The following is a 24230-nucleotide window of genomic DNA, read 5'->3' on the forward strand; positions in this document are numbered from 1 at the left end:
GGAAAGCCCAAATAAGACAATATCGGCTAGCGATAGGCTTGGACTGTTACAAAACAACCCATCTACTAAACTTTTCGGTAGCCTTATATAGCTCTCAGCTCAACAGTTAAAGATATTCATTGTCCCTAACTAAGCACACAACGCATCGGTAAGAGAAATTTGCAAGAATTAGTAGACTAAATAGAATCATCACGTCATAAACTCATCCCATACGCACAAATTAGAGACAATTAGAGACATTCATACCATATACATCTACAATGTTTAATACATTTATTACACTAAGCACATTATCATATAATTAATAACAAGTTAGAACTTGTTTAGGAGAGGTAGGTGATTGAGCCCTAACCATAAAAACAGTGGATAAGATGCTCAATTTTGTCCATGGAATGAATTTCTCAATATATTTTATTTAAAAGGGTCAATTTTGCATTAAAAATATCCCCATAATAATGGAAATAAATGGTTCGTGTTCTATCAAAACCAAAGCCCTTCCGAACATAAAACAACCCACCGGAACACAGACAGAGTAGCGGAGAGGGAGAATTGGAGAAGACGATGGAACCGAAGAAAGTGGCGATCATCGGAGCCGGAGTGAGCGGACTAGCAGCCTGCAAATTCACTCTATCCAAAGGATTCATTCCGATCGTCTTCGAGGCGAGAGGCGCCATTGGTGGCGTTTGGACCGAGACGCTGCAGACGACGGCGCTGCAGACCCCGAAAGACATGTACCGATTCTCCGATTTTCCGTGGCCGAAATCGGTGACCGAGGAATTTCCAAAGTACAATCAAGTTCTCGATTACCTCAAATCTTACGCCGACCATTTTGGATTGATGAAGCACATCAGATTTAACACCAGAGTCTTGAGTATTGACTATGAAGGCTGTTCCGATGAGGAACTTGACGGTTGGAATCTTTGGGGCGGCTCCGGCGAAGCCTTCGGTGACCGGCGGAAATGGCGGCTCAACGTCGTTGATGCTCACACTAATGATCCGATCGAAGTGAGATAAGTCGTTAATTTTTAAATTTTAATCTAATAAATCATTATTTTCTTTAATATAAACATAATTATTTTTATTTATTTTTATAGTAAAAATCCTAAATTGGAAATTTAGATTTTATTTTTAAATTTTTTAACACGTTGGAATATCCACGTGTAAATATATGGGAACAAAAGAACAAAATTAATTGAATTTGTATGGTATGGGAGTCCACATCTTATCAACTTTGTTTTTTCCTATTGGCATTATTTGTTATGTTTTTTTCTTTTTCAATAATATATTAATTTATTGACGAGCAACCATTGAACTATACTCAAATTGACATTAACTTGATTGACCATGAAGATATTTTTTTTAATATAAATGATAATTACTTGTATAGAATATTTTTTTTTAAGGATGTTTTTGTTACGAACAACCCATCTCTACAATAGTAACATATTGTTCACTTTTAGTATAAGTTCACAACTTATATGCTAATTGTTTAACATCAGTCCGTTCATCCTAGTCAAAGACAAATCACCCCAGTTCGAGTCCATAAGTAGTAACAATTGAACCATAAAGACTCGGTTTTGCTACGACTTCAATAGGTTCCCATAACCAAGACATTGCCTATGTGTCGTTGGCTCATTCTTCAATAGGCACGCGGTCAAAGTCTTGATCTCCCCCCACTGTTTGGAAGCTTACGGTTTTATGTTGTTTCTTGCTTATAAATTTTAGAAAGGACCTTGTCCCGAAAATTAAAAGCAAAATCATGAGAGCTTAAGCTTAAAGTCGATAATATCGTATGATTGTGGAGATTTGTTTGGAAAATGATGTTGGAAGAACTAATGTAAGCGTCGGAATTTGCAGGAGGTGGTGGTGGACTTTGTTATACTCTGCATCGGAAGATTCAGCGACGTTCCAAACATCCCGGAATTCCCTCCCAATGGCGGCCCTGAAGCTTTCAAATCCGGCAAGGTTCTTCACTCTCTCCAATACTCCGCCATGGATTTCGACAGTGCTTCCAAGCTCATCAAGAACAAGCAAGTCACCGTGGTCGGATTCCAGAAATCCGCTCTCGATCTCGCCATGGAATGCGCCAATACCAACGGTGATTCAGCCTTACAAAACCCACCTCTGAATCCCTCTTAATCTCTCTCAGTTTCATGTTCTTGAATCTCTAATTTCCAGGTCCGAAGAATCCCTGCACTGTGCTCTACAAAACCGCCCACTGGAACCTCCCCGATAATCATCCATGGGGAATCCCCTTGTCATTCCTCTACATGAACCGATTCGCTGAGCTTCTCATTCACAAACCTGGCGAGAATTTCATTCTCTATCTCCTCGCTGTTCTTCTTTCCCCAATTGTAATCATCCCCTGTTTTGCTCTGATTTCCTCTCAGGCTCTGTTTTGCACTCTTTTGTCCTGTTTCTGTAACGGTCTAAGCCCACCACTAGCCGATAATGTCTTTTTTGAGCTTTCTTTCAAGCTTTCCCTCAAGACTTTAAAATGCGTCTCCCTAAGTAAAGGATGCATACACCACTAGGCATACGAAGTATCATATATTTTACATAATGTTGGCATGACGGTTACTAATACTAATTCTGAGTGTCTGGCATAAAGGATCATTGTAAAATTTAGAGAATTGAAGTTGCCCACAGAGGATAATATCTTTTAGTGGTGGGCTTGGGCCGTTCCATTTGGTATCAAAGGCAGACACCGGGTATTATGCCAACGCGGAGGCTTTCCCCAAAGGGGGATAGACACGAGGTGGTGTGCTAGTAAAGATGCTGGAGCATGAAAGGGTTGAATTTGGTGGAGTTCCATATCGATCAGAGAAAGGAACGAGTGTACGCAAGGATGTTGAGCCATGAAGATAGTGGATTTAGTAGGGTCCCACATCGATTAGAGAAAGAAACAAGTGACAGCAAGAACGTTGGACCCGGTGGATTGTGATATCCCACGTTAGTTGATGAGGAGAATGAAACACCATTTATAAGAGTGTGGAAACCTCTCCCTACCAAACGCGTTTTAAAGCCTTGAGAAATATTAAAAAGGACAATATATACTAGTTGTGGACTTGGGCCGTTACAATTTTGATCTGTTTTGCTTTGTTTTGCTCTGTTTTGTTCTGTTTTTTTTCTGTGTTTGCTCTGTTATGCTCTCTGTGTTTGCTCTGTTTTGCTCTGTTTTAAGTATGATTTTGTCTTCACAGAGATGGTTTTTCGCAAAGATCGTGGAAACCCACGCGAAAAAGAAGCACAAACTCGCCAAATACGGCATGATTCCAACCCACAGCTTCCTACAAGACATCAGTTCATGTCAACTCGCAAGCTTACCCGAAAAATTCTACGAAAAAGTGGACGAAGGAAGCATTATACTGAAGAAATCACCAAATTTCATGTTCTGCGAAGAGGGTATCACAATTCAAGGACAAACCAAACCAATCCACTCAGATTTAGTCATTTTAGCAACAGGGTTCCGAGGCGATCAAAAGCTCAAACAAATCTTCACCTCTGCAACTCACCGGAATCGCATGACATTCCGCGATGCAGTGAATCCCTTATACAGGCAATGCATTCATCCCAGAATCCCGCAGCTCGCAGTGGTTGGGTTTACAGAGAGCCCTTCAAACATGTTCACCTCGGAGATTCGATGCCGGTGGGTGGCGGAGTTTCTCGCCGGCACGTTCAAGCTGCCGAGCATCAAGGAGATGGAGAAGGACATAGCCAATTGGGAGAAGATATTGAAGCATTACTCAGGCCCTTTCTCGAAGCGAGCTTGTTTTGCCACTTTGCATATTTGGTACAATGATCAGCTCTGCAACGACATGGGGTGGAACCCCAAGAGGAAGAAGGGCTTCTTTGCTAACTTGTTTGTGCCTTTTAGCCCTTTGGATTATGCCTCCCCTTGAAAAACTGAAGGGATATTCAATAAAAAGTGCATTGCCATAGCCATAATAAAGGCCATGCACTTTCAACTCGTTCGGTTTCTGTGTCATGAACACACCCGACATGTTTATTAGTGTAATCTTAAACCGTATGTGATTCATGTACTTGAAAAGTATGTTTGAGAAATAATCTAAATAGTTTATGGTATATAGATAAGGTTGAGTGGATCTTGTCGTGGTAATAGTATTGATATGGTCCATTTTATAATTATGTAATAGTTCGAGTTTACTGTTACTAAATATTGTTCGCTTTGACTCGTTATGTAATGGTGTGAGTATCATAGTTTTAAAATGGATCTAGTGTAGAGAGGGTCTAGCTCTACTCTTGACTAGTGCCTTGTAGTGTCTGGTGACTAGCTTTGATATCATTTGTAACAGCTAAACACACTGCTAGTAAATATTGTTTGTGTATTACGTCAGTTAGATGCGTTTTAAAACCATGAGGCTGACGACGATACGTAACGAGCCAAAATGGATAATGTTTACTAGTGGTGGGCTTAGGCTGTTACAATGGTATCAGAGTTGACATTGGGCGGTGTTCCAGCGAGTACGTTAGACCCACAAGGGGTGGATTGCGAGAACCCACGTTGATTGGAGAGGAACGAAACATTTCTTATAAGGGTGTAGAAAAGACACGTTTTAAAAATCGTGAGGCTAACGGCGATATAACAAACAATATTTGTTAGTGGTGAGCTTGGATCGTTACAAAGTATTATAAATGATATGATTCAAATCTTTTACATGGAGACATGCGAGGTATCTTATACAATGAGTACTGTAAAATTGAAGCACGAAATATTTAAATTTTTTAAAAATTTATCGATTTAGAAGATTAATATTTCATAAGATGATCATAAGGAACTGGACGTGAAGTTATGACTCCTATTTATAAGGATTTATCTTTTGATTTGCACGTTTTTTGAGATAGAGCGTATGTTGAAACTTTTTAAAATTTAGGGTATTATTGACCCGAGCAAAAATTGATAGTTTCTGAAAAAACAAAATAAAATAACAATGCTAAAATAGAAACTACGAAACGGATATCGTAGGATACAATAGCTACCTTTTATCGTCGATTAGGTCAAATTATGGTCACATGTTAGTCATAAAGTTAGACGAAAGTTGAATATCTTTCAGTCTCGATTAAGTTTATTCATACTCGTTACGAGTAATTCTACAACCTCAATAATTATTATTTTGCTTGCATTTACTAAAATACACCGTTATATTTCATACTGTGGATTGATACTTCAAATATTTTCGTATACTATTTATGAAAGCAACGTGTATACTCGCCCTTCAAGCGAGCTTCCTCCTGTAGGAGTTCCGTCCATCAATGATCAGCTTTCGAACTCTCAAATTATTATCGGGATAATATACTCAACTTTTTCGATGGGTCGGTTTATGAATTTCTAGATACATCCCTTTTAAAATCTTTATTTTACTTGCATTACTAAATTTGTTACAAGTGCGTAACAGACATAAATAGCCCATTCGCTACCCACCGAAACAGAGAGAACGAAATCGGAAGACAGAGAGAGAGAGAGAGAGAGAGGGGAAATCGGAGAAGACGATGGAACCGAAGAAAGTGGCGATCATCGGAGCCGGAGTAAGCGGACTAGTGGCCTGCAAATTCACTCTATCCAAAGGATTCATTCCGATTGTCTTTGAGGCGAGAGGCGATATTGGCGGCGTTTGGACGGAGACGCTGCAGACGACGGCGCTGCAGACGCCGAAAAAGTTGTACGAGTTTTCCGATTTCCCGTGGCCGAAATCGGTGACTGAAGATTTTCCCAAGTATGATAAAGTTGTCGATTACATCAAATCTTACGCCGACCATTTCGGATTGTTGAAGCACATCAGATTCAACACGAAAGTCCAGAGTATTGACTGTGAAGGCTGCTCCGACGAGGAACTTGAAGGTTGGACACTTTGGGGCGGTACCGGCGAGGCTTTCAGTGAACGGCGGAAATGGAGGATCAACGTCGTTGATGCTCGGACTAATGTTCCACTGGAGGTGAGTTTATCATTGCCTCTTCTTAGTACGACAACACAAAAATATCATCTCTCTCCCAAAAAATGAACACGTGGCAGTTCGGTGGGGACTTTTTCATCTTACATTATTTTTCCTTTTTTTTTTTTCATTAAATCAAAAGTTAACATTTAGAATTATTATTTAATTTTTAAAATTATGATATTCAAACTCAAAAATCATTCTTGATTTTTAATTGATTTTATTTTAAAATTTTAATAAAAGTTTTTTTTTCTCTAATTTAATTTTTTTTTTTTTTTTATAATGTTTATCTCTAATTTTCGTGGCCACTAGTTCCAATAATTTCTTAAATTTAGTACGAAATGCAATGCCTTGAAGTTATGGGAATGGATGATGGTTGCTTTCTATTTTATTTAATTATATTTATTTTAAATTATTGAACGGTCACAAAATCTTATCTACATTATCTTTTATTACTACATTTTTTATTTAAGTTAAATTATTATTTAATTTTTTACAAATAAAATTGACAATTTAATTTATTATATCATGTTTGTTTTCAAAAACATATTAAATAATTAATATAATTTAGAGTAACAAGAAAAATAACTAATTTTAACTACAACTTAATTTCATCTGTGATTTCCATTTTTTTTAACAAACACAAAATTTAAATAATTTAATAATAAAAAAACTCAAGGCAAAATAAATAAATAAATTAATAATAATTGAGATTCTTTGTCCTTGGTACCAAAATTAATTAATTTAATATGGAGAGATATTTTAATTTAATTTTTATTGAATATGTTTATTAATATAAATAGTTTATATTAAAAGAGAGACGTGAAATTAACGTATTTTTTGAGATTTATTAGTATTAATAACTATAATTAATCAATTAATTAATTAATTAAGCTTAGAGACCTTCGAGCTTAGCAGGAGCTAACAACAATGGCGTGGGGATTTGCAGGAGGTGGTGGTGGACTTCGTTATACTCTGCATCGGAAGATTCAGCGACGTTCCAAATATCCCTGAGTTCCCTCCCAATGGAGGTCCTGAAGCTTTCAAAGCCGGTAAAGTTCTTCACTCTCTCCAGTATTCCGCCTTGGATTTCGACAGTGCTTCCAATCTCATCAAGGACAAGCAAGTCACCGTCATCGGTTTCCAGAAATCCGGTCTTGACCTCGCCATGGAATGCGCCAATGTCAATGGTAATTTTCTCTCTCGAATCTTCCCTTTCTCTCTCTCTCTCTCTCTCTCTCGCTCTTTCAATTTCTTCTTCTTCCTCTTCTCGCTGATTTGCAGGCCCGAAGAAGCCGTGCACGGTGGTCTACAGAACTGCGCACTGGACCATTCCCGATTTCTGTCCATGGGGGATCCCTATAGGTTTTCTCTACATGAACCGATTCTCTCAGCTTCTGATTCACAAACCTGGCGAGAGCTTCCTTCTCTATCTTCTCGCGATTCTGCTTTCTCCAATTGTAATTACCATCTCTCTACCTCTCTATTTTCCTCTCTTCGTCTGTGTATTTTGAAGATTTAGGGTTTTGTTTTTGCAGAGATGGTTATTCTCGAAGATCGTGGAGACTCACGTGATGAAGAAGCACAGATTAAGCAAATACGGGATGGTGCCGGATCAAAGCTTCTTGCAGGACATGAGCTCATGTTTATTTGCAACATTGCCTGAGAAATTGTACGAAAAAGTGGATGAAGGAAGTATAATTTTGAAGAAATCGCCGAGTTTTGTCTTCTGTGAAGAGGGGATCATGATCGAAGGAGAAACCAAACCGATTCCCTCAGATTTAGTCATTTTGGCTACTGGATTTAGAGGTGATCAAAAGCTTAAACAAATCTTCACTTCTTCTACCTTACGGGATTACATGACGTTCCACGATCCAGCGGTTCCCATGTACAGGTTTGTCGTTTGTTCTTCCCAGAATCTCTATTGAATTGCTATGAAAATTCTCTTGATCTTTTAAGTTTGAAACCTTAAACTTGATTTGAGCTGGTGAATCTGAAAGATGACATTAGTATAAGCTGGTTGTGTTGTTTAAGCTTTACTAGACTGGATATTGGTTGGATTTAAGTTCGATTGCATAGCTAAAATCAGAAGAACATGAAATGGTTTTCATTCTATAGCTAGTAGAATCTTAGATCCATGCATTGATTTATCATAACAGAGGAGACCCCCACTTGACTATGGATTAAACTACAAGTTTAGTTTATCTTATCTTATCATGCAAAAATAAGATATGCATTTGAAATGGGAGTTTAAGTTTCTTAAGAATTATTAAGAGGAGTAGTCCTCCCACATTGGCTAATTAAGAGGAAGATCATGGGTTTACAAGGAACACTATCTTCGTTGGTACGAAATTTTTTGGGAAAACTAAAAGCAAAACCATGAGAGTTTATGCTCAAAGTGGACAATATCATACTATTGTGGATAGTCGTGGTTTCTAACAAAGTTATTGTGTATGTCATGAGTGATAAGGAAATAGATTGAGTTATCTGTTCCTTCCTAAAGAAAAGGTCTTTCTAGCTTACATGATCCGATCATTGAGCCCAAAAAATTACTATAATAAGTTTTTGTCGACCCTAGCGTAGTTTCCTATCCATGGTAAATGGATAGAGTGAATAAGTATGAACTTTCAAGTTCGTAAATTTTAGAAAAATTGTTTTACCGAAATGATATCATAAGCACTTTCGTCGATATTGCCTTCGGCTGCGGATTTAGAGCCTTTTCTAGTCAATAACACAAAAGAAGTAGTTTTCATGTCAACTACGGAAGCCAGGTACGACATGTTACATATTTGGTGTTGTCTATTCTGTGACGACTTCGTTTGATAATGATTTGATTGTGATATTTATTAAGAAAACTCGGGGTTCTCAACCAAATTTCATTTAAGAGTTTTGTTACATTTGTTCAGGCTTTGCATCCATCCCAGAATTCCACAGCTAGCTGTGGTTGGATATTCAGAGAGCGCTTCAAACTTGTTCACTTCGGAGATGCGATGTCGATGGCTAGCGGAGTTTTTGGACGGGACGTTCAAGCTACCAAGCATCAAGGAGATGGAGAAGGACATAGCGGAGTGGGATAAGTGTATAAAGCTTTACTCAGGCCCTTACTTCAACCGAGGTTGCATCGCCACTTGGCATGTTTGTTACTGTGATCAGCTCTGCAAGGACATGGGGTGGAACCCCAATAGGAAGAAGGGCTTCCTTGCTGACTTGTTTCTACCTTATGGCCCTGCAGACTATGCTTCCCCTTGAGCCAGATCAACCCGGATCGTCACTGTATTTCGCTGTTGGATGTACCAAAAGTGTACTTTACTTATATCTTTTTTTAAAAATGTTATCGCTTTCCTGAGATAGGTACGAGACAAGAATCTACTTTAAGTTCTTAGCCCATGTAATAATCCGAGGTGTTAGGTTGACCTAGAAAGAGTCCCGTGCTGATTGATATGTATCGATGCTCTACAACACTCTAATATTTAAGTCAATACTGAGATCGAAGTGATATCTAGCCGAGCGAGGAATAGTATTCTCGCTCTTTTCAATTGTCTGAGCCTGAACCCTTTGGGTATTCTACATTAAACTTATCACCCAATCCCCTTCGCTAATGTCATAATTGCCTACAATTTTTATTTTTATTTTTTTTTACTCTTAATTCAGCTAATAAATATTATATATATATATATATATATAAATAAAGCCATAATGCCAAAAGGAAAAAGAAAAAAAAAATCCAATTAAATTATTCATATTTGACCAAGAATTTAAAAGTAAGCCTTCCAAATTTATTCGACATATTTATTGTGCAATCTTTTAATTTAAGAATATTAATTAAAGTTTTAATATTCTTAAGTTAATATATATATAATATAATTTTAAACCATCATTAAAGATATAATTTTAATATAATTTTTAAAAAAAATGTATTAAAATTGAATCCCAAATTTTAAGTTAAATGGTGCAAATAAATAAATAAATAAATAAATAGTATTTGACCATATAAAAGGGATTGGAAACCTCCAAAAACATCCAAAGTTTGATCCAACTATTTCATAACCTAACCTAAACAAAATTAGTTGTAATCTCTAATTTAAAATTAATTAATTGAGACTTTCATTTTTCATTTTAAATTAGTTCAATATTATAATAATATTATAATAATGTATGATCTCAATGATGTTCCTACTTTTTACCTACATATTTTTATAATATTTTTAAATTTATTATTATTACCATTAAGATTTAATTAATGTAATGATGGATATTAATGTAAGATATATATAATTACCAAATTTAGATCAAGATTTGAAATCTGAAACGATAGATGGCCTTGCATTCAAACATGGATCCTAGTACAAAATCTTTCAAACATGTTTTGTCCACACTCATATGTTGTCTGAAAAAAAAATTATAAGAGGACGTTTTCAATATAAGATTTTTTATATATTCTAGTACATTGGAGAGGGAACAAAACATTTCTTATAAGAGTATAGAAACCTCTCCCTAACAGACACGTTTTAAAATTGCGAAGTTTACAGTGATTCGTAACGAGCCAAAGCGGACAATATCAACTAGTGGTGGGTTTGGGTTGTTACATAACCTAGGACCTCGTCATATGCTTTCTAAACAAATTTACAAAAGATTACCCAATATAAGATTATTTGACATGGATCCTAGTACAGGAGATAACTTAGGATATAGTATCGATTCATGTCATTTCAACATATTTTGTTTTTACTCATACACGGTCTAAAAAATTTGTTTTATAATCTTTATTGGATATCAAAATATATTAATTAATATAGAAATTAAAAACAATTACTATATTACAAATATACAAATAAGATTTAAAAAATATCTTATAAATTTTGGTTCAACCATTTTACCTAAAGCACCTAACTTTTTAAATGGAAGGAAATTAATTTTAATTTGAATAAAAACACAAAACTTTATTATTTTTTTCTTTTTTAATTTCACAACCTTTTATTTTTATTTAATGAATATTTAAAATATTTAACCTTTTATTTTATTTTTGTCTAATTAGCCGACATAAAATTCAAATTTATATCTAATAAATTAGTTAATTTTTAAATATTTTCAACACTTTTTTCTTTTTTTATATATATATAAAAAAAAAACCCTAATATTTTCATTGCATTTATAAATTAGAAAATTTGGTCCTTCATAATTTTACCTTGGTTTTATTTTTACCTACCCACAAACTTATTCTCTCCTACTTTTTACTCCACCAAAATTTTTACCGAAAAGTAAAAAAAAAAAATAATAATAAAAATATAAAAGCTAATTACTCTAGAAAATTCGTTATGTACTAGAAATTCCAAAATTAATTTTCAAAATAAAATCAATATCGATTTAACTTTAATGAGAGTAAATCACAATATTCAAACGCTTTTTTGAATTTTTTTTAAAGTCACCATTATTATTAAATTTTAAATATTAAATTTTAATTCCCATTTTCTCCAAAGAAATTATTCTTTACTTGGATTCCGATTTAAATAAATAAATAAAAGATAAGGCATTTATACATTTCAATTTTCTCAAGCAATCCCACGTGGATTTAACTTTAAAAAATAAAACCCACATAAAATTATCACCAATAATAATTTTTAAATCAAACTTAAAAAATAATAAATTACAAAACCCACGTCGTCAAGCGTGTAAAACAAACTCAAAACGACAGCGTCATGACTCGCCAGGCTGATTCTTCTCCCACTCGTCTCAAAGCGCGTGTACTTCAAACTCCTCATCATTTCACCTTCTGCTCTGTTCTCCTCCCACTGGCCAAACCTAACACGCGCCATAATTCTGCGTCAGCCTTGTCCGAAACTCCAAATGATAAATTTAAAAAATAAAAATAAATTTGTGAGAGCACGTGAGCCGCACGTGAACATGGAATGATAAACCTGGCCCAAACACTACGCCGTGGAAATTACGAACGCCGTGTAGAGGCAGTAATCGTCTGTCGCCGCTCATACGGTAGTTTCAAATTTTCATTTCTTTATGTATTATTTTGGCCAATCAGGAAGAGTCGTCTCCCTTTCATTCCACCGTTTTCTTTTGGATATTGGATTTGACTTTTAAATAAATTTTATAATAATTAAATTATTTCTAAAATTTTCAACGCTTCATTTTCAATCATTTTACTTATTAAAAATTAATTTAAACCTAATTTTTTAATTACAAAAATTTATAAAGCCGCTTTTGAAATTAATTCCAAATTGGAACTATTTTTGGATTTTAAAATGGGAGTTTTATAAATTAAGGAAATTAGATATTCTCTTAAATAATTTTCCTCAAATTTAAAAATAAATTTTTACCCATTTAAATATATATATATTTTTATTTAAACTTATAGTAACCACGCAACCAATGTGTTGCTACTCAACAATAATAACGAAGCCAATTCAATTTATATATGCATCTCGTTCGCAAGCTCACCTATTTAAAACGTTCAATCTAGAGTTCTAAGTCGTTCTAAGCCTCACAGTCTCGTAGCCCTTTAGCCCCGATTTCTTCGAGCCTCTTCAAGCTTATTACATGACCTAACCCAATGGTTGAATTCACATTTTTGAGCTTCTTTAAGCTCGTCTCAACCATTAATGTCATGTGATCTAGATCTTCTAAGCTCGTTTCTACTGTTTGATTCATCATAGTTCATGTGGTTTAGCTTTACTCTTGATTCAAGTCACAACTAGGTGAGACGTTACGTCATGTATATTCTAACTCTAGAACATATACGATGTTTGAACTTCAAATATCTTACTACTAGAGACTAGTTATCGACTCTTTATAATTAGTCATAGCTATGACCCCTATGCCAACTATCTCGATATCACATGGACCCCTATCCCTTTGAACAGGAAGATTTTCTAAATAAGCCTAGCCTTACATAATAACCCGATGATGACACTATAAATCATGTGCATATAAAGCATGACCTATACGCATATAAGGAAACTGTAATTTGCATAACTAAAGAACCTATAATGTTTTTCCATTTTAAAGTTTACATGCAAACTTTATTCATTCATACACGAGTACTTCACACACACACAAGCACTCACGTGCTTTATCAAGCCAATACTCAATTCAAGCTTGGTTTTAGCTAAATCGTTCTCTAAAATCTCTTAATTAGACTATAAAACCATATTAAATTTCAGCACTATTAAAATTAATTCAAAAATCAATAAAACAATCCAACTAGAACAATCGAGCTTTCCATAGTGTTGCAGAATTCAGTGGGCTTTCCTCGTCTAGCTCTCTTATCCATCACTTACTAATCAATAACCCGAAAAAAAATCGAGCTTAACACGAGTTAATTAGACATTTCTCCCTTCTCTCTCGATTTCAAACAAAACCCTTAATTTTTTAATAACACTTGTGTTCGTGAAAAACTTAATTTTAATAAAATTAACGACTTTGTGAAAATTATTATTATTATTATTATTTTGTTAAAACGAAGGGGTGAATTAAAAAAAATAATAAAAAAAAGGCCTAAGTTATAATTTAATGAAATTAAAAAATTTCCCACCCAAAAGTATTATGTTTGGTAGATTAATAGAAATAGAAAAAATAAAAACATTATGGTAAAAAATTATTATAAAGTTTCCAACTCCAAAAAGAATATAAAATGATAATGTTCAACCTCCCTTCATTTTATTTATTTAATTTAAAACTAAGCGTCGCTCGAATTTGGTGAGATTCCAATATAACTAAATATAAAAACAATTAATATATTATTTTTATTATTATTACTATTTAAAATATAGACACAACAGAAAATAAGTTTTAAAATGTCGGTATTTATAAATAAACGGTGTGAGCAGCCGCAGAGGATCGGAGCCCCTCACACAAAGATTTTGGGTGCGATTAGTTCGAGGTGTGAACCGAGTTAGACTCAACAGTTAAACATTCTCTCTTTCTCTCTCTACAATTTATTTTTTAGTTTAATTGTTTTTTATTTTTTGGTTTAATTGTTATTTATTTATTTATTTTATTTTGGGAGAAAGTTTATATAGAATTGCTGATACTCGCCGTCTTCATTGTCGTCGAAGTAGGCGACTCGGTCCTCTGTGGAAACCAACCATCGCCCGCTGGATGTTCTGCTCCACCGTGCTGTATCTATATTGTGTTGTTGTTGTTGTTGCTCTGATTCTCTGATCGCCATGAGTAAGAAGCGACGGTCCGATGCTGATACGGCTTTCCACGGTCTTCGCCAGCTTCTCTGTGATGTTTTCTTCCGTCGCCGGCGTTTCTACTATCATGTTTTGCCGCTTCTCTCCGCACTTGCTGGTTGTGTTTTTGTCTGCTTTGTTGCTCTGTTTCTTCTTGTTGCTTCTCCTGTTGTTCATCGTGATCATCTTCACTTGACTCTCTTTCATGGCGGAAGCTCGGTACGGTCGATTCTCTGTTCTTGCGGTGTTTTGGTATTTATTACTTATTGTGTGTGTGTGTGTGTGTGTGTGTGTGTTTTTCTTATATTTTCAGATAGACCAAGGCATTGAGGATGAATCGAGTTCTAATTTGGAAATGAAATCAATCATCGGCGTTTCGGTATGGAATTTGTGTATTATTCGATCGGAGAATTTGAGCTCTGGTTTTTGTGTCTTTGAGACTTCGAATATTTGATTCTTGAATTTTCTTATGCCGTGTTTGTTTAACAATGTGTAGGGAAGTGGAGGCAGATTCGAACGTGATGTATGGGTCACGGATCAATCGAGTTTCTTCTATGGCTGTAGCAATGCTAGCAAGAAGTTCACACGTAAAGTACCGAATTCTACAGTTCAATTTTGATACTTATTACCTAGAATTTAGGCTTTTCTTTGTTCAATTTGAATATAGATTGTATAATTCTTTTTCAATTTTTCAATGAGGGTTAACTTTGTTCCACGCGGCTCTTCCTTAAATCTGACCTGTGTTCTATTAAGTGCAGCGGCCGCTGAGAAAACCGATCCCGACAGATACTTGCTGATTACTACGAGTGGAGGCCTTAATCAGCAAAGAACAGGGGTAAGCCCTGTCTACGACTCAATCCCGGATTTATTGCAGTTATCGTTTTGGAGATAGTAAAGTTGTCAATTAGTTGTAAATTTTAAAAATTAGTTCATTGATGGAATTGATCATCCTATTCAAACATTCTTTCGCATTTCCCAATAAATTCTTGATTTATGACCAAAAAAAAATATAAAAACAAAAAATTATCTGGCTTTGGTTGACTGGAATAAGTTGCCAAATATATATATTTCTATTGGAATCGTATATGTGCTGGCTCAGTTTTTTTCTTTTGGTATTTAATCAACATGGTGAAGGATCCAACTGGACAGTGCCTTACCTTGTTTGCGCCTTAATAATACCTGGATATTTGAATGATCAAATGAAATTCCACGCACAGTTAATAATGAGTTACAGCTTTTAAATTGATGTCAGTTGTCTTCTATATGAATCTTGAAACATGCGTTTTTTTTTTTCCCTTTCTGCGAATTGTAAACAATGCATTTGGGTGTTCTTGTCTCGTTCTTTCCATAAAATGTTAGAAATATGGATGCAGATAACAGATGCTGTTGTTGCAGCTTACATTTTGAATGCCACTCTAGTTGTTCCCAAGCTGGATCAAAATTCATTTTGGAAGGATAGCAGGTTTCTAATAAATACTTTTCAATCACATCCTTTTTTAGGCTACTTTTCTAATTGTCATTAATGTGGTGGAAGTAAACTTGGTAAATCTATGGTATTTATATCCAAATGGTGTTTGATGCAGCAATTTTGCAGAAATTTTTGATGAGGACTGGTTTATTAAATTTCTCTCGAATGATGTTCAAATCATCAAAGATTTACCAATGGAAGTTGGGAAAACTTTGACTCCTCATAGGATGCGTGTTCCAAGGAAGTGTGATCCAGAATGCTATGAAAAACATGTTCTTCCTGTTCTTAAAAAGAAGCATGTAAGTATGCAGTTCAGTGCAAACTTATGCACGTTTTAGCAAGTCGTTAATACTGCCACTATACTCTGTGTTATCATTGGTGCTAGTCAAGGCTCTATCTGATTTGGTATGAAAATTGCCGTTTGAGGAGTAAATTATTTGCAAATCCAATAAATATCTCAATGCTCATTCCTGCGTGGTGTGTCTGTATGAATTAATCAGGCTTCAACACTAGTCGATTTCTAGGTGTTCTTCATGATCACTTGTCATGTGTTGTGTTTATGTGCCATGTGTAGGTCGATTGTCCTTTTTAGTTTTGTGAAAGCATTTTGATACTTGAAAATCTGGGTCAAGTTATTAAGGTTTTCTTTTTTTCTCTGCAGGCTGTTCGGCTTGGAAAATTTGATTATAGGCTTTCAAATAGGTTGACAACTGACTTACAGAAGTTAAGATGCAGAGTTAACTATCATGCTTTAAAGTTTACTGAAGAGATCAATGAAATGGGCCAAACATTGGTTGAGAGGATGAAAATCAAAAGCAAACATTTTATTGCCCTACATTTGAGGTGATTCAATCAAGATTCTTTACTGCTTCTAACAAGATCATAGCTGAATGCAGATTTAAGTGACGCGATTAGATGAATTTCAATTTACTTATTTAGTTTGTACTATTGTGATGGCATAACTTGATATAGCTGAACTCAAATTTAAGCTGTAGAACCTAAATGATTTTTGGAGCATTTTTGTGAATGGAAATTTGGAGGTTTGTTGATGCAAGTTTGGGTAACATCATATAGGTTTGAGCCTGACATGCTTGCATTTTCTGGCTGTTATTATGGTGGGGGAAAAGATGAGAAGGAAGAACTTGGAAAAATTCGAAAGAGGTGGAAAAGCTTACATGTAAGGTTTCATTTTGTTCAAGAAAACCATCATCTAACTAACGCAGTAGACACTAATCTGGATTGGAATTTGGAATATGAAATCTCATCCTCTGTGATTTGCAGGCAAGCAATCCCGATAAGGAACGAAGGCAGGGAAGATGCCCTCTTACTCCCGAAGAAGTCGGTCTGATGCTTCGAGGGCTCGGCTTCGGAAGTGATGTGCACCTTTATGTGGCATCTGGTGAAGTATATGGAGGAGAAGAAACTCTAGCTCCACTGAAAGCAATGTTTCCAAATTACCATACCAAAGAGACTCTAGCCAGCCCGGAAGAGTTGGCACCCTTTTTGCCATTTTCGTCTCGTATGGCTGCGATCGACTTCATTGTTTGTGACGAAAGCAATGTTTTTGTCTCGAACAACAATGGGAACATGGCCAAGATTTTAGCAGGACGAAGGTACATTACGTTCACGTTGCACCCTTATCAATCCTCTTACTAACATCTTTAAGCAACTAATCCAATTCCGAACTTTGTCGAAACCTTTCTTGCTTTACACAATGAGTAATCAAGTACATTTCCTTGTAGGAGATACTTCGGCCATAAACCAACCATCCGTCCGAACGCTAAAAAGCTGAACCGATTATTCATGGACCGAAACAACATGACATGGGAACAATTTTCATCCAAGGTCCAATCTTATCAAGTTGGCTTCATGGGAGAGCCAAATGAGGTGAAGCCAGGGAGAGGTGAGTTCCATGAAAACCCATCAGCCTGCATTTGCGGGAATTATGACTCAAATGTCATGAGTGACCCATCTCATGTCAACCAAATTCCTCACAATCACACCGAAGACGTCAATGAAAACAACCATGACTACAACGAAACGAGCAATTCGACAAAAGAACAAACCGTGACAGAAGACGACCAAGAATGGACTGGATTAGAATATTTAGACATCGGAAACGACTTGGGAGAGAGAAGATTGCACACTCTCATTAACTCTGATCTTGGCGTTCAACCCAAACCCGAACAACCAGAATTGGAAGAGTTATTTTCAGACTAAAAAGATGGTTAGTTCAATCCAACTTGACCAATTTTTTTAGTGGGTAATTTTTTGTTACCCTTACAAATGCATAAAACATTTTTCATAGTAATAGGGATAGAAAGGTTTGCATTCTGTACATAACTGTTGTGGGGGAAACAATACAGCTTGACATAGGCTTTGAAATTTGTACATGAAGGAACCATTTAGATAGAGAATTACAAGGCTAAAAAGGTTCTAGTTTTGCTTCTTTCTTTGTTTTCTTTTCGAGTTCGTTGTGGATGGAGGCAGGTCATTATCCAATTATGGTTTGAGAAGAATCAGTTCATCCTTTCATCATTCTAGGCTCTTTGCATGAACGCTCTTATTTTATTTGACTTCCTTCTTTCTTTATCTAGATTGCTTTGGACATGTAGGTTTGTGATTGTTATGAGTTGTGAATGAATTGAATAAATACTAGATTTTTAGTTTTTGTACCAATTCTATAGCGGGAGAAACTTCTAGAGCAATTTAAGAAGAGAAACCGTGTGGTTTTAGAAAATGATAAGAACGGATTTTTAAATATTTTTAGTAGTGACAAAAGAGGTAACTATGTATATTAGGGCTCAAAGGAAGTACACAAGTCATTGTAATCTTATTTGGAGTTTTTTTTTTTTTTTTTTTTTTTTTTTTTTTTTTTTTTTTTTTTTTTTTTTTTTTTTTTTTTTTTTTTTTTTTTTTTTTTTTTTTTTTTTTTTTTTTTTTTTTTTTTTTTTTTTTGAAATTAAATTATTAATATTTATGGAAACTTCAGCAGATTATGACGGAGAAAAAAATCACAAGCTACCTCGTTCTTGCTCATGCTTTTTTCATATTGATCCATAGTTGATATTGGCTAGAAGCAACCTCCGTTTTTGGTGAGGAGCACTTCTTCAAACTAAAGAATTGTTATAATCAATGATATTACATATAACCTGAATTATTAATGTCTCGAATGTATATTGACTATAAAGTAATGAAATATGATATTATTTGTCTCGGTTGAATATTTAAACAATGTATTATTATAATGTTTATAATAATAAGATTTAAAATGTCAATATTGACAAAAATATCGATTGAAATAATCAATGTTAATGTATATTTTAAATTTTGGTGGAATCATTAAATATTTTTAAAAAAAATCCAAATGTAATAAATTTAAAAGTGCATTCACTAATCTGTAATTTAACTAAAAAAATCACTAAACTAAGTGCAAAAATAGATACTTTTCTTAAATTAAATAATCATAAATAAATAAGCCAAAAAGCGGAAACTCATAGCAGAGGAGTGAGATGGTCCACGTGGATGTATCATAATCCAATTCCAAGATCCACGTGGCAATTTTTCAATCCTTTATCCTTTTTCGTCATCCGTTCTTCTTCCATCGATAAACACTGCACAGAAACCAAGAAGATTCAACAATGGTGCTGCGGCTGCCAACACACCTTGCGACACCTGGCAACCACTGCCGGCGCCACTGCGATGCCTTCTCTTCCCGCCGCGCGATTGCGGCTTCCGACGCTCTTGTCTCTTGGCTTCCTTCACTCGCCTCTCCCTGCGCTTCATCTTCCTCCAGTAAGTGTTCTGTTTCTTCATCTTCAGTAGTCTCCAACTATTTGATGCCTTCTTACTGCATGACCGGAGAGGATTTGTTATTCAGATTGCTTTTCTGTGTGTTTTGCGATGGTATTGTGTCAGGGAGATCTTGTTTTCTACCGGTTGTCAAATGTACGGCTCAGCAAACTGGACCTGTGAATCTGGCGCCGGGGACGCCGGTGAGGCCGACTAGCATACTGGTGGTTGGTGCCACTGGAACCCTTGGTAGACAGATCGTGAGGCGCGCGTTGGATGAAGGCTACGAAGTTCGGTGTCTTGTGAGGCCTCGACCGGCTCCTGCTGATTTTCTTCGCGATTGGGGCGCCATAGTCGTCAATGTGTGTTGCATTTTCATATATATTTATGTTTCTTAATTCTGTTGAATGCCTTGCATCGATGATATATATCGCGAAATAGATGCTTAATCGTGTTGACGATTTTGTGTTTAGAACTGAGGCTAGAACATTTTCGTATGTCTGGCAGGCAGATTTAAGTAAACCAGAAACCATTCCTGCAACGCTGGTCGGCATTCATACTATCATAGACTGTGCTACAGGACGGCCGGAAGAGCCCATTAAAACGGTGATTTTCATATTGAGCTTTTGGATCTTTTTATATTACTTTTTGTTCTAACTTGCCATTTTCTGAATGTGCGATTGTTCATTGCACTTCATAAACGTTGTTGCCTTTCCTATGTATGTTGTCTACATTGTGTCACAACGCATTAGTATAGACGAGGTTTTGCAAGCCATCGAAACAAAATTGGGCGATCAATTGTTTTGCTGAATTGATCTCCATGTTTTTTCCTCCTTTTTATCGTAGCTCTCTGTTTCATTACAATTATTATTGCAGTACTTGTTATACTAAATAGCTTGACATCAGTGTCTTGATTTGAGATGATTTGGAGCAGCCTCCTTCATGGACCATTTCTAACAATTCCCCCATCTTGTCTTCCATGAAATCATAATATAGCTTACTATCATTCAACAGTCACATTGAGAATCTGATGTTAATTTGGGCAATGATGAAATTTGAAATTTATGATTATTGCATGCATAATTTCATACGTCAAATGATTAACCAAACACTAACTTTGGCATTTTGAGATTTGTTGTTTAGAACAAGAGTCCCTTCTAGAGCTTTTAGTGTTTCATTTCTTACCGGAGTTCTCTTCTATTTAGGTAGATTGGGAAGGAAAAGTTGCTCTGATACAATGTGCAAAGGCTATGGGAATCCAGAAATATATTTTCTTCTCCATCCACAATTGTGACAAGCATCCTGAAGTTCCACTTATGGAGATCAAGTATTGCACTGAAAAGTTTCTCAAGGACGCAGGCCTAAATCACATCATCATTCGACTCTGTGGTTTCATGCAAGTAATAATTACCTTGTTGTTTTCTCCATTATAATTTTGTGTTTTTATTAGTTTTGAATTTTTTTTTTCAGATTTATCCCACCCTCTGGGTGCAACCTTTTTCATATCAGAATCATTTATATAGTCTGTTCATGAAAACTCACAAAAAAAATGAAAAGAAGTCAACTAATAAATTGAAATGAATTATATTGGAAGTATAATACTTTTTAAGGTATCTATTATTCAACACGGTTCACTTTTTCATATGCATGAACAGATGGATAGTTTATAGCCTCGGTCTTTTATCTTCAGTGGATGTCTATCCCTTAGATGACGTTCTAATTTGAGTTTTGGGTTTTCTCTGTAATTATTTTTATATAGCTTTCATTGTATCCTCTAGTGTGAATACTAAAAATAAATTCTTGTTTGTGCAGGGTCTCATTGGGCAGTATGCTGTACCTATATTAGAGGAGAAATCTGTTTGGGGAACAGATGCTCCAACAAGAATTGCCTACATGGACACCCAGGTTTGTTTAAGCATATTGCTTTTGATTGTTTCCAATGTAGTCCTAATAAATTAAGATTTATAATATCTGATGTGTATTTTTCGTAATTAGGATATAGCCAGGTTGACATTTATTGCATTGCGTAATGAGAATATAAATGGGAAACTTCTTACCTTTGCTGGCCCTCGTGCATGGACAACTCAAGAGGTAATCAATCATATCTTGGTTTTTTTAAGATAGACTATAACTTTAAGCTCTAATCAAACCTACCCAAAATAGGAATTTTAGTTTTATTTATCAGCCTGCTCAAAATTGAAATGTGCTTTCTGTACCTGTATGACCCCCTTTTACGACCCTTTTCTTGGCCTCCAACGGTGAAATCAAGCAAAAACTTAATTTTTTTTTCTTCTAGGAGAATGGATGAGTATGCATGTTTAGCTTTCTTTTTCTTTAATTCTTGTTGCAATCAACACAATTTCTTTCCAACATCTGATGTAGTCTGTGAAATCAACACCAACATTTTGGTTTAAAATTTGTTGCTCTATTAACATTACATTCATAAGCGAGACTTTGTGTAACATTGTCCTCATGGAAAAAAGAATTCTCTGTTTTTTCTTAAGTTACATTTGGTTTCCAGGTGATAACATTATGTGAGAGGCTTGCTGGTCAAGATGCAAATGTCACCACAGTCCCAGTTTCAGTGTTGAGATTCACTCGTCAACTGACAAGATTTTTTGAGTGGACAAATGATGTTGCTGATAGGCTAGCATTTTCAGAGGTAATTAGCCTTTATATTTTTTCTAAAGTGCATCTATTGAAGGCTGGTTTTTTCTCCCCCTCTTCTCTGAAACACATGACAGTCTTATCGTTGATATTTGATAAGCTACAACAGGAATTGGAAGGATATCGTTTTCATCCATATATTCTTGTTAAAAAATTTAGCCTTTTCCTGCACGCAGTTTATAATTCCATGTGTATTGAGACGTCATTTGCTTGTTATCGTTGACATCCACAAGGCAGTTTTGTCGTCGATAATTGGTGTATTGTTTCTAATGAGTTATGTACCTAGTCCGTTTGGTAAAACGATCATGGAACTGGGGCGCCTTCCAAGCCCCCTTAGCTTGTAGGAAGATTCTTGTTTATCTCCTATGTTCAGATGTGATATTAATGAAATAGTTCTTTTATTGAAAAAAGAAAAGAAGAGAAAAATAATAATCTGCTGGTGCCTAAATAATTTAACTGATTGGAACGATCATAACATTATTAATCTAACTTCTAAAGCTTACGATTTTGCTTGGAATACATAGGTCCTATACGGGTAGTATTAATAAGAAGGGAAAGGGAAGAAATGTTTTAATATTGAAGAAGAACAAATGATGAGTGAGTGCCCGTGTGTCAAGAAGTGGTGGTCAGACACTTCTATTTTCATCAAAAAACTGCCTACTTTGATTAACTAAAAGTTGTTCTTTTTATTAATCTCTTGTTGGTGATATGTTCATTTAAAGAAGCTAACATCTTTTGCCGGGACATTTGTAGGTTCTTACAAGCGACACTGTTTTTTCTGTTCCAATGACAGAGACATACGATCTCCTCGGTGTAGATGCAAAAGACATAATAACTTTAGAGAAATATCTGCAAGATTACTTCACAAACATTTTGAAGAAACTGAAGGATCTCAAAGCACAATCAAAGCAATCTGACTTTTTTATATGAAGTCAGACCGATTTGTAATGTAAATGAAGATTTGTATGTGTTTTAAATCTTGATACATCGTAACTTCTTGTGCAAGGTATGCCATTCATTTGTTCCTTATACCAATAGAGATGTATTCCTTATAAACTCATAATCAGAACTCCCTCCCAACAATCCTCAACATTGACCACCTCGATTCAGTCTATATTATCTTGTTCTATTGTAGCAGTGTAAATTTTATGGTCGCTTGCTGATACATCATACTTAAGTATATCCGAGCAAAACTTGTATGCTGAAATTTAAATTATGCACAGGATACCATGTGTGAGAAAAATAATTTGTACTACTTGAACATCTGTTGATAACTTTGCAGTTGATCTGACGCTTAGAAAGCTAAATCAACCTGAAAATTGTATAGAGATCATGGAAATGATATCGATTGGGACAGATTTAGGTTGGAAGGATGTGACCAGGTTCCTTCAATCATAGACAAATAGGCTTGTTTCTTTTCAAAATTAAAAGGAAGAACAGGAATCAGAAGGAAAGAGCACTTTGCAAAGGACAGTATCTCATAACTGCTGATCTGTTTGGGGTGGAACAGATTGTTTGATTCCTCCAATGTATTTCAAAGGAATTTTCTAGTCAAGGGGATGAAAGAAACAGGTACTTTACGCCATCCATTAGGCTTATAGCCATCAAGTTTAATTATTTTTCAATGGTAATACTAAACTAATTCAGGTTGGCTGGAATGTCCACTGACATAGTTCCTTGAACTGTGGTTTCCAGTTGTTTGCAGAGCTGGGATATCCGTGGTCCATTTGTTTGGCGACAACGCTCCTTTAGTTTATTCCATACATCCTTTGCACATCCATTGTAAGCAAGACTGACTGCAATATGCTTGAAGATGGAATTGATGATCCAAGATGTGACAATATCATTGTTGTCACATCGTCAGAATGCAAGAAGAAAAGACTATTCTTGGTTTTCATCTGGCTTAGAGCGATCAACCTTTCCTTGCTCCAAGAGATGTAATTAGTTGCATCTTCAAGCAATTTCGTAACGAGAGAAGTCCGTCCATGAGGCTGTAAAAAGAGAGAAAGGAGCGGCTATCTAGTGGAATTGGCCGTCGAGCTTGCTTCTGTTGGACCTGGGGTTGGTCAAGGTGCAAGCGGATCTTCTTCACTCTATCAACGCCCTCAAAGGCCTTCTTCAATTCTCCAAACTTCCTAAGAAGACTTTGCAGGTAGTCAGAATGG

General features: G+C 35.5%; 4 protein-coding genes across 6 annotated transcripts; all 4 read left to right on the forward strand.

Moving 5' to 3' along the window:
* The first annotated feature begins 467 nt into the window (after positions 1–467).
* On the forward strand, positions 468–4086 carry LOC111469791 (probable flavin-containing monooxygenase 1). Its single transcript, XM_023115218.1, has 4 exons — positions 468–1005; positions 1858–2098; positions 2179–2354; positions 3204–4086. The coding sequence occupies exons 1-4, from the start codon at positions 562–564 to the stop codon at positions 3900–3902; spliced, it is 1560 nt and encodes a 519-aa protein (XP_022970986.1). The 5' UTR covers positions 468–561; the 3' UTR covers positions 3903–4086.
* A 1337-nt stretch (positions 4087–5423) lies between these two features.
* LOC111469789 (probable flavin-containing monooxygenase 1) lies at positions 5424–9488 on the forward strand. Its single transcript, XM_023115216.1, has 5 exons — positions 5424–5955; positions 6902–7142; positions 7237–7412; positions 7491–7846; positions 8859–9488. Exons 1-5 carry the CDS (start codon positions 5512–5514, stop codon positions 9199–9201), a joined length of 1560 nt encoding a protein of 519 aa, XP_022970984.1. The 5' UTR covers positions 5424–5511; the 3' UTR covers positions 9202–9488.
* Positions 9489–13960: 4472 nt separating this feature from the next.
* On the forward strand, positions 13961–18822 carry LOC111469776 (protein ROOT HAIR SPECIFIC 17-like). 3 transcript variants are annotated; one of them, XM_023115199.1, is made up of 11 exons: positions 13961–14357; positions 14452–14517; positions 14635–14725; positions 14897–14973; positions 15512–15600; positions 15722–15905; positions 16268–16449; positions 16681–16783; positions 16888–17219; positions 17349–17833; positions 18599–18822. In XM_023115199.1, exons 1-10 carry the CDS (start codon positions 14130–14132, stop codon positions 17824–17826), a joined length of 1830 nt encoding a protein of 609 aa, XP_022970967.1. In that variant the 5' UTR covers positions 13961–14129; the 3' UTR covers positions 17827–17833; positions 18599–18822. The 3 variants fall into 3 exon arrangements, with proteins under 3 accessions (XP_022970967.1, XP_022970966.1, XP_022970965.1); XM_023115198.1 differs by having other exon boundaries at positions 18602–18822; XM_023115197.1 differs by lacking the exon at positions 18599–18822 and having other exon boundaries at positions 13962–14357; positions 17349–18202.
* Positions 18823–19207: 385 nt separating this feature from the next.
* On the forward strand, positions 19208–23230 carry LOC111469825 (uncharacterized protein ycf39-like). Its single transcript, XM_023115265.1, has 8 exons — positions 19208–19401; positions 19525–19760; positions 19906–20004; positions 20604–20798; positions 21211–21303; positions 21394–21489; positions 21920–22060; positions 22819–23230. The coding sequence occupies exons 1-8, from the start codon at positions 19248–19250 to the stop codon at positions 22993–22995; spliced, it is 1191 nt and encodes a 396-aa protein (XP_022971033.1). The 5' UTR covers positions 19208–19247; the 3' UTR covers positions 22996–23230.
* The last annotated feature ends 1000 nt before the right edge of the window (positions 23231–24230 follow it).

This window comes from Cucurbita maxima, unplaced genomic scaffold, assembly GCF_002738345.1.
Source record: "Cucurbita maxima cultivar Rimu unplaced genomic scaffold, Cmax_1.0 Cma_Scf00041, whole genome shotgun sequence".
Lineage (NCBI taxonomy): Eukaryota > Viridiplantae > Streptophyta > Magnoliopsida > Cucurbitales > Cucurbitaceae > Cucurbita > Cucurbita maxima.